At 35.9% G+C, this 10,281-nt stretch overlaps 2 protein-coding genes across 7 annotated transcripts; one reads left to right on the top strand and one right to left on the bottom strand.

The window, feature by feature from the left end:
- The first annotated feature begins 802 nt into the window (after window positions 1–802).
- On the top strand, window positions 803–5,958 carry LOC142545485 (1-acyl-sn-glycerol-3-phosphate acyltransferase 2-like). The gene is made up of 11 exons (XM_075652699.1): window positions 803–1,250; window positions 1,444–1,566; window positions 2,457–2,496; window positions 2,604–2,677; window positions 2,752–2,811; window positions 3,689–3,766; window positions 3,913–4,071; window positions 4,607–4,732; window positions 5,160–5,252; window positions 5,391–5,474; window positions 5,554–5,958. Exons 1-11 carry the CDS (start codon window positions 1,170–1,172, stop codon window positions 5,797–5,799), a joined length of 1,164 nt encoding a protein of 387 aa, XP_075508814.1. The 5' UTR covers window positions 803–1,169; the 3' UTR covers window positions 5,800–5,958.
- LOC142545486 (target of rapamycin complex subunit LST8-like) lies at window positions 5,594–9,996 on the bottom strand. Of its 6 annotated transcripts, XR_012820283.1 has the most exons (11): window positions 9,842–9,976; window positions 9,321–9,412; window positions 8,609–8,722; window positions 8,427–8,529; window positions 8,236–8,271; window positions 7,992–8,061; window positions 7,484–7,561; window positions 6,838–6,916; window positions 6,615–6,709; window positions 5,807–6,521; window positions 5,594–5,722 (listed from the first exon to the last, which is right to left on the bottom strand). XR_012820283.1 is itself a non-coding variant. In XM_075652702.1 (9 exons), exons 4-9 carry the CDS (start codon window positions 8,306–8,308, stop codon window positions 6,179–6,181), a joined length of 681 nt encoding a protein of 226 aa, XP_075508817.1. In that variant the 5' UTR covers window positions 8,309–8,311; window positions 8,427–8,529; window positions 9,321–9,412; window positions 9,842–9,976; the 3' UTR covers window positions 6,052–6,178. The 6 variants fall into 6 exon arrangements, 4 of the variants coding, with proteins under 4 accessions (XP_075508817.1, XP_075508818.1, XP_075508815.1 ...); XR_012820282.1 differs by having other exon boundaries at window positions 7,992–8,311; XM_075652702.1 differs by lacking the exons at window positions 5,594–5,722; window positions 8,609–8,722 and having other exon boundaries at window positions 6,052–6,188; window positions 6,435–6,709; window positions 6,800–6,916; window positions 8,178–8,311.
- Window positions 9,997–10,281: the final 285 nt, after the last annotated feature.

Raw genomic sequence — 10,281 nt, 5'->3', positions numbered from 1 at the left:
GGATGACCCAAATAAGATATTTGTCTCACAAAATATGATATGTGAGATCGTCTCACACAAGGCTTTGCCCCACTATTATTGTCATCAATATTCCCAACGTACACACACATTTATTTATGATATTGTTTAAAATCTAGAATAGGTTGTTTGTGAGACGGTCTCACGAATATTTATCTGTGAGACGAGTTAACCCTACCAATATTAACAAAAGTAATACTCTTAGTATAAAAAAATAATATTTTTTTACGAATGACCCAAATAAGATATCTGTCTCATAAAATATGACCTGTGAGACATTATCACTTAAATTTTTGCCTAAAATTTATTTTCCTAAAGCAACAATATTATTTGGTAATGAATTTTCAAAATTAATTGTAATTAAGAATTTTAAAAACCTCAATAATTGCGATTTATTTAATCAAAATTATATTATATCTCAACTTATTAAATGTGACAAATATTTTTAAAACTATTTTTAATAGACCAACTAACATAATTATTTCAACTTCTTTTAATTTATCCTCATATTAATTGTATTCCTTTTATTTTCTCAAAATACAATCAATATTAGTTATTAACGATAATTCACTGATTTCTTACAATCATATTCTTGACTTTACCCCGTAAGATTAATTACTTCAAACTTTTTATTTCCCACATCCCACCGTATATTATTTTATTTTTTCTTAAAATAATTAATAGTAATAATTTTTTAGATATACTTTTTTCCCAAAAAATATTTTTTTAAAATGTTTTGCTAATAGGCGCGTGACACGACGTTATCTTCTCGTCCATCTCACGCTTCACGTGACTTGTACGGTACAACTCAGTGAAACAATAACATTCACCATTGTTTCCCTCTTTACTCGACCAGAATTACTCGCTCACGTTCTCGCTCTCTCTAGAAATGCATCCATTTCCGTTGCAGTACTGCTACTAGATTACGCCATTTTTCTGCTCGTAATTATTCAGTAAATAAGTTTTATGAGTATTTAGTGTCATAAATTTATAACCGGGTGTCGAAGTGAGCGAAATCTTGAAATTGCTGCAACACGTTTTCCCAGAAAATTCTTCTTATAAAAATTGCTTCGATTTGATTCTTCTTTTTTTATTCCTTGAGATAGAAGAATCGTAATCTGAGTTTATACGGTTTCGCTTGTTACGGGGATATGGCAATTGCTGCCGCAGCTGTTATTGTGCCGTTGGGTGTTCTCTTTTTCATTTCTGGCCTTGTCGTCAATTTGATTCAGGTTCGAATTTTTGGTATAATTTTACTGGCTAATTCTGATAGTTTTATTGGTTTCATCGAATTTTACCTCAGACGCGAGAAGGTTTTTTTCTCTTAATGTTAAGCTCTTGGTTCTCAGTTATATTTCTTTCGAGTTCCATTTTTTTGCTTTTAGTTTGAAGAAATGTGTGACTTTAGTTTTGTGAAATTTTCAGGCTATATGTTATGTGTTGATAAGGCCGCTGTCAAAGAACAAGTATAGGAGGATAAACAGAGAGGTCGCTGAGCTTTTGTGGCTTGAATTAGTGTGGCTGGTCGATTGGTGGGCTGGTGTTAAGGTGATTTCTTAAAATGCCACATTAAATTTGAGTCTACAAAATTGTATTGGTTCTTGGGACTCCGTGGAGTTCATCACAGGATGCTGGCATAACAATTATTTTGATGACTTCTTATATTTCTGAAATATCTGTGTTTGCAGCTGGGATTAAGTTTCTGATTTCAAGCTAGTCACAGTAAATCAAATATTTGTGACTACCCATATATGGTTAAGGACTAAAAAATTTCATGGGAAGATTATTGATTTTTGTATCCTTATGATGGGTAACTTTATTTCCCCAAGCTAGTACCAATGCAATAAAGTGAATTGAAACCCAATGATTTACGATATTTGACAATTCTTTGAGAAATATGATAAACCAAATATTCTTTGCTGCATAGATGACATGATTCCTTCTTAGGACCAAAACAGATGTCTTTGCTATTTTATGTTGATTTTATATTATCTGGTTTAAGATGATGACATAGTACGATGTGAGCTGAAACTCATGGCAGAATTGAAGAAAATAAACCCACAGTCAAACCATGGTTTTGAATTTGTTATTCGTCTGAATCTTCTGAGTCTTGTTATGTTGCAGTGATTCTGTGACTGCAGATTGAATTGTACACTGATTCTGGAACTTTTAAAGTATGATAAACCAAAGTTTTCTTTGCTGCTTAGAACTTTAGTATTACATGATTCCTGCATCTTACGGAGTACAATATGCAAGATGACATTTTGCAATTTTATACTGATTCTTACATTATCTGGTTTAAGATGATGGGGTACGATATGAGCTGAAACTCTTGGCAGAATTTAAGAAAATAAGCTGATAATCAAACCATGTTTTTTAATTTTTCATTAATCTGAATCACTTGAGTCTCTCATGTTGCAATGATTTTATGGCTGCAGATTGAACTGTACACTGATTCTGAAACCTTTAAATTGCTGGGTAAGGCTGCAAAAAAGTTGTTTATAGATATTGATTTGCGTCCCGTGCCTTGAAAATTTACCCTTGCTGAATTTGCATGTATTTGGCTTTTCTGGTAACTTGTATAGGTAAAGAGCATGCACTTGTCATGTCTAATCACAAAAGTGACATTGATTGGCTTGTTGGATGGGTTTTGGCTCAGGTTTGTTATCTGCGTGTTGGTTCTCAGTGAGTCTATTAACATATATTCATCAGTGCAATTCTCTTGTACGACAGCGATCAGGTTGCTTAGGTAGCACATTAGCTGTTATGAAGAAATCTTCAAAGCTCCTCCCAGTAAGCATCTAGCTTTGACCTTTGTTCTTATGGTATTGAAGTTCCATCGCTCTGACTGCAAATTTTTTTTTTGTGATTTAGTTGTTTCATATTAGATTTCTAGTAGCAGTAGAGAAAAAATGCAGTTGATGGATGCTAATTATGGCCATATTTGACTATCATCTGTTTTTTTTCGTGAGATGACGTGATACAGTTGAGATAAGTTGTGGATAGTACTGAATTTATCATCGAACTATATTTATGAGATTATTTGCAGTTTGCATTAATGGTAAGTGAAGATATGGCGTGGACAAACCATCAGCTCGATAATGGAACGGTTTGTTTCCCAAGACTTACGCCGTGGTTCTATCCAGACCGCGTGTTTACGTGACTTGAGAAAAGACAATGCAATTTTTTTAATGGAGTTTTAAAATGAATGTTGTAAAAGTGTTCTTGTTAGGAACTCATTCCCAATCCTCTCAACAGTTAGATCCATCAAACAGGAGTCATAAACATATTATGTTGTTTTCTCTGTTCCCCTCTCCTTTCTATGTGATTCTCTTCTCGTGGTTCTAATTCTTCTTTGCTGGAAATATGACCAGATACAATGATGATTGAACTAGATATGTAAGCTGAGCTGAGTTGCTCATGAGCATGGCGAGCCCAGCTTGAGCTTTTTTAAGCCGAGTTTGAGGTTTCTAATGATTGTTTCTAATGATTTTGTGCTTACTTTTTAGCTACTTAAAATCTCGTGATCTGAGCTAACAAACATGTTGAAACAAAACTAATGAACTAGCTTTTTAGAGAGCAGAGCCCGTAAAATTTCACATTCTCAACTCAATATTGACTCGTTTATACCCTTTATTGAATGGATGCCCTGATTTCACTCTGTATTCAGGTGATAGGATGGTCCATGTGGTTTTCTGAGTATCTCTTTCTTGAAAGAAGCTGGGTGAAGGATGAAAGCACCTTAAAGGTATGGTCAAGGGTTAACTCTTTTTACAATGAGTTGCCCTTGCCTCATATTCTTTTATGTTTCTTTGACCCGTATGCCTTTTTCTTTAGCATTTTTGGCTTAGACAGTCCTTGATCGTAACATGATCTTGCTTAAATCTCTTGCAGTCTGGACTTCAAAGGCTAAGGGACTTCCCTAGGCCATTTTGGCTGGCACTATTTGTTGAGGGTACTCGCTTCACCCAGGCAAAACTTTTAGCCGCTCAAGAATATGCATCCTCGACTGGGTTGCCCGTTCCAAGAAATGTTTTGATTCCTCGTACTAAGGTTACGACCTACTCCAAGAAGAATTGTTCATGGCTGTCATCAGTAATAAAGCTCTGTGTGATTTTCAATTTGGCTGGTTTAATCCCTATTGAAAAAATCATTTGAGCGGCCTGATTGTCGTTTCTCAGTAATGCATCCCTAACAAATTTTAGTAGTGAGCAAGTCCAGCAAGCAAAAAGGCTTCATGTTGAAACAGTAATTTTTAATGTCATTTCTCATTTTTTTTTAATACAGACTATCATCATGTTCCATCGTTTCTCATTGTTGATGCAACATGAGGATTGCTGCTTCAGAATATCTTTCTCGTAAAGTTTTTTGTTTTTTTTAAAGAAGGGGTTGCCGTTTGTTCAAATAAACTAGCCCTTTATAATTGTTTTCTGGAGCTTTGCTTGTGCAGCTATGAGTCCAGAATGACCATTGTTCACTGAAATAATTTTAACTTTTTTCTACTGTATTGCAACATTATTGTTCGATCATCGATGATGTATCAAATTATCTATATACTTGCTTTTGGGTTAATTTGGATTCTTTTCAGGGTTTTGTTACAGCAGTAAGTCATATGAGATCATTTGTTCCAGCTATTTATAATGTCACTGTTGCAATCCCCAAAACTTCTCCTGCACCAACCATGCTGAGACTCTTCAAAGGACAATCTTCTGTGGTAAGCCTGCAAAATCTTTATTCTTAAAATATGGTGTCATGTATGGTAATGTTACGGCAACATATGCAGTTTTGAAATAATTGAAGTGGTGTCGTGCTGCATCAAGTCGTGTACTGAATTCCCCCGATAAGCCTCTAGTCCAAGCTAGGTCCGTCAATAAAGTAGCAAATCATTGCTCATTCTATAAAAACAAAATGCTAAAACTTACGCCAGGTCTGCAACATAAGCTGTCAAATGCGAGATCTAAGAATCAATTACAGAGTTTCTTCATAGGTGAAACTGCAGTGGTTCTTAGTATTGAGACTGTACACTTGTTTCTAGATTTAAGAATACTGATTAATGTTGTATACTTGTATGTAACTTACTGTGAGACATTTTCTCTATCACATTTGCTTGTATGTTGTGTTGATCTTTTGCCATCTGTTAGGTGCATGTCCACCTCAAGAGAGAGCTAATGAAGGATTTACCGGATACAGATGATGCCGTTGCTCAGTGGTGTAGGGATATCTTTGTAGCCAAGGTGCACAAGCAAATGGATCCTTGAATCACCTTTCTTCTTACATGGTTTGGCCTTGTTAATAAAGATCTGGCCAAAGCATACTGAATATTTACATATTTTCGAACACTTCCCCTTTATGATCAGCTTCTGTCTAAGCAGGATAAGTTACTGGACACATACATGGCAGAGGGTTCCTTTGGTGAACAATTGCAAAACACTGGTCGCCCTGTGAAGTCCCTGTTGGTAAAATTCTCATGCAGTCTTCTTTGTATCTTAATGAATCTCCTTTTCGGACAACTGTGAATCTTTCTTTTAAAAACAGGTTGTCTGTTCTTGGGCCATTTTGCTCATCTTGGGGATCTTGAAAGTTTGCCAATGGTCCTCACTTTTCTCTTCTTGGAAAGGGGTTACCTTTTCAGTAATTGGCTTGGCCATTGTGACGGCTCTTATGCAAATCTTGATTCAATTTTCTCAGTCTGAGCGATCAACACCTGCCAAAATCGCACCTGCAAAGCTTAAGAATGGTGGAGTGACGTCATCCCCAGCTAGACAAAACACATCGCAGTAAGTCCAACCTATGTCTTGTAACCGAGTCACTTTTCAATTCACAGTTGTGATACTCAGAAGTGCTTGTGCTCGATGCTTTTGTACTGAACAGGCTGTATGAGTAACAATTCATTTATATCTGTTATGATACTATAAATTGAGCAAGTGCTTGTTGCAATAATGACAATGCCGATCAGATTTAAATGTTTTACGGAGGAAAATTATGATTTTCAAAATTTGAGAAATTTTTTCAACCAATGGTGCGACACTCCGTGCAGTCGACAGTTCAGCTTGAAGGTTCATTCCCATCAAGAAGAGCACAACATACGGTTGCTTTCTGATGACCTTTGTAGACTTTAATTTCTTCACCATTGGACAAGGACCATAATCTTGCAGTCGAATCAGAAGAAGCTGAAACCAAATGTATCAATCCAGTAAAAGAAAGCAGTTAGTAGACGTTATCATAGGGATCACTGAAGAAATTTTGATACTGTGATAAGAAAAGCTCCATCAACAGAGAAAACACAGTCACAAACCCAGCATTGATGTCCTACAACGTAGAAGTAACATCGATGTAACAGCAAATAACATCAACATATACATGGTTTAAACCAAGCTAATATGTATAAGCGTTTGGTTAAAAGGACCAATGTTTACCTGTCAGTTTTTTTTAACGCCGCAAAACCATCTACATTCCATATTTTGACGGTATGGTCAGAAGTATAAATCCGAAACAATCTAGTCCTGAGATTAGAATAAAGGAGAAAAATTCGAAATAGAAGCCCAAATGTAATATAAAGCAGTTCTTGAGATAAGAGAAAGGTCATGGATCCTAACCGGTTTGGTTCACAAAATTCAGGAGAGAGGAGACATTTAAGAATATACCCATCGTGAGCCAGCAACTTGTGCAGTGGCTCGAAGATGCTCATAGTCTGCAATAAGCTTAATCAACTCATGGTTACTAAGTCGTCAACATGCAAAGCATAAAAAGTGAATAATATATTTGTTCATGGCTGTCTCACTTGAGTCCCTTGCAACAATCGCCACACATAACAGGTACCTCGTTTGTTTGCTGCAACTATCAGGCTTCCATCCCACATTACTGTCAAGGATCCTACTGCTGTATCCACTTCTGGAACCTACAAAATATGTTGTGTCCAGCTATTACAGCTGCACTACAAAACTTTGTTTTGTGAAGTGAAAAAATTGAGTTATCCACCAAATAAATCACAGGTAAGTGGACAGTAAAATGTGCTACAAAGCCCGGGCATTTTTTTCCCGAAGGACGGAATCCATGTCTTAAAACCAGCCATGTAACAGAGAATATTATTTATCACATTAATCCTACGAAGAGGCCCAATTCAGAACCACAGAAAAGGATCAATTCTCACCCATGGTTTCACAATGGCTAAGAACAATTATCAATAATATTCTCATGATCCCAACACATTAATTATTTCGAACAAGTAGTTGGGATCAGTGATTCAACCTACAAGATCAATCACTTCCATAACCTAAACCACATTCACTGAAACTATATCTACATCACATAAAGACTTTCTAGATTCTTTCTGCCAACAAATTTGATGTATTGGGTAATCTAGCTTGAACTTTAATGAAAGAAGTTCATACTTTTGAAAAAGAGGGATGACGCTAAGATTTGTGGATAACTCAAAACGATCAAAAGACTGTAGTAAGCTACATACCAACTCACAGCTGCAAGAATTCGCTCTCAAATCCCAGATACGGATATTGCCATTTTGGTCCCCAGAAATCAGTTCAATCTGCAAATCACCAAGAGAGGAAAAGGTAAAAGACCAGCATAGGGCATTTAAATTATCCAGGAAAATAATACATAGCAGATTGTTCATGAAAGTTGAAGGAAAGATAAAAAAATGATGGTATGAATTCGTTAGATATCCTCCATCACAGATTAGGTATGGTCAGGATTCGAGTTCTTTAAAAAATAATTGGCTTCCATCATGAAGTATTGGATCAAAACCTCTGTGTCATGGTCCATTTCAATTATCCATTGGTGGTTCCTATGACCAATAGCAGATCAGAAGATCCATAAGCTAAAATCATATTTCGCAACCATCATCCAGAATATGATTTTTCTAGCCATTGAAAACATAACCTTGCATTCCTACATACCTCAAATAGTTCAAATTTCAGTAAGACGCCTCATTGATAGATAACAAATTCATCACGGACCTGATTTGGGCGCAAGACAACAGGTTTAACTGCTGCACGGCTTTCATATTCTCTCTGGAAACCCGGTGCCCTATGTCACAAAATGAAAGTAGATCCACGATAAATTATCTAAACTGAAAAGCTCAAGATCAGACTCTGCTTGATGACGGGCAGGAAGAAGACAAAAGATATTGAATGACAAGTTACATATTATAAAAACTTCCCATAACCCAAGTCCCAAATTTAACAGTGCCGTCTTCAGAACCTGAATACATCCAATTTCCATCACGCTGAAATCCAACTGCCATCACATTATTAGTGTGAGAATCATAGTTCATCACCTGACATAATAACAAGAATTGGCATATAAAAGTAAACACAGAGCTGATAAAAGAATTAAAATCTTGTAAGAGAAAATGCAGAATATATTAGAATAAGCGAAACAAGATGGCATACTGGCTGAGGACTGTTCGAATTAACATCGAATAATCATATATGAGGATTCCCGGCTGCTGCTAGGCCGCACTTATCGGGTGTAAAAATCGAGCCTGTTTACTTGCTGCAGAGAAAATTAATATCAATTTCTGCCATCATCGGTGCACTTATGCGGTTATGCTATGCAAAACTGTGTTAGAAACCTTTGAAAAGGTACGATAACCTAAGCAAATTCACTTCTGCCAGACCTTCTGTAGCCCTTAATGGTTTGAGCCAAATACTAACAGCTCGATGCAATACACCAAACAGTTACATCTCTGTGTATAATTAAACCACCAATAGAATTAACATTCTGATGCAGAGGGGAAGAAATTCTAAGACAGTAAAATGTGAAAGGATTTTTTAAATTCATTCAAAAAGAAGAAAACCTAATACATAGGTTCAGTAAACAAATTTAACTACTGGCACTGCACATATTTTTTCTCGTCGTAAAACAAGCCTTGTCCGCATTGTCTATAGGAAACTGCATGCTTAAAAAACGCATTTGGGCCAAAACACAGATATCAACGTTTAAAAGAAATGATTCATTCAGCCTAAAATTTAGTATCAAATTCAATAAAACACATTCTAAGCCAGCTTGCAGTCTCCCCTGGAAGCTTAAACTCGTATATAGTATAAAATTTCGACATCCGACAGAAATATAATCACTTTAACATCGAACAATAAATTGTACACATATTATCCATTTTAAACATGAGCACCGGGTGGAAACATAAAGTTATAAACACAGCAAAACCAAAGATGAAACCCAACAGGCTGATAATTTTTTTAGGCATACAGGAAAGTGAAAAATAGAGTAATAAACAAAGCAAACTAAAATTTGAAACTTAAAAAGCTGAGATTTTGGGGGCATACAGATTCAGGATATTGGATAGTCCGGTGGCAACGCCCACTTTTTTCCTCCCAGAATCGAATTGTGTGATCGTAGCTAGCTGTGGCTAAAACCACTGATGGTTGACTCATGTCAATTATCTTTCTTAACAGTTAAACACCATTAGAAATAGCATTGGAATTCATAGATAGAGAACAATAAGATAAAAATCATGTTTATAGAAAAAGGAAAGCAATGATCAATAAGGAAACAATGGGTTATCGAAACCACCTTTTTTTAATTGCAAACACACAAAAAAAAAGTCTAAACTACTTCGTACAGGAAAATGCAAACGTCAAAGGATAAAGAGGTAAGTTACGGATCTTTGATGACAATGAGGGAAGCTGAATGAAGGGTTACGCCCTCATTGTCATTAAAGGAAAATAAAAAAGAAATCGTTTGAAATGGATTCCAAGATTTTATTTATTCTTTTACCTGATATATAAACAGAAAAGAAAAAAGAAATCGTTTGAAATGGATTCCAAGATTTTATTTATTCTTTTACCTGAGAAATTTCATTTACTCCACTGAACTTAACCCATCATTGGCTCTTTGTGAAGGGTTTTACAGAGAGCGGAGAATAGAGAGCCATTTCGCTCGATTCTGTTTATAAAGAGGGACAATCTCAACGAGGAAGAAAATTCCAACGCATGCTAAAACGAAGCTAGGTTGGGCCTCCAGTCCCGGATTGTGTTGGCCCAAGTTCCAGCCCATTATCATCGTGGGTCAGCCCTTACACCCCGGAGCAGAAATTATCCTGGGATGTGCATTAAAGTGAGGCTAGTACATATCAATATAACTTAAACAAATGAATGCGAACGACACTAAAAAAATATGATTTTAATAATACCATTAAGGCACAGTTTCAAGTATTGCATTAGCAATTTCTTGATAATTTATTTATCATACTCGATATTTACTTTGTGATATTATTTATGAATAGAC

The sequence above is a fragment of the Primulina tabacum genome, chromosome 5 (assembly GCF_025594145.1).
Source record: "Primulina tabacum isolate GXHZ01 chromosome 5, ASM2559414v2, whole genome shotgun sequence".
Taxonomy (NCBI): domain Eukaryota; kingdom Viridiplantae; phylum Streptophyta; class Magnoliopsida; order Lamiales; family Gesneriaceae; genus Primulina; species Primulina tabacum.
The sequence above is the reverse complement of the archived record's forward strand: the minus strand, read 5'-3'. Positions and strand labels throughout refer to the sequence as shown.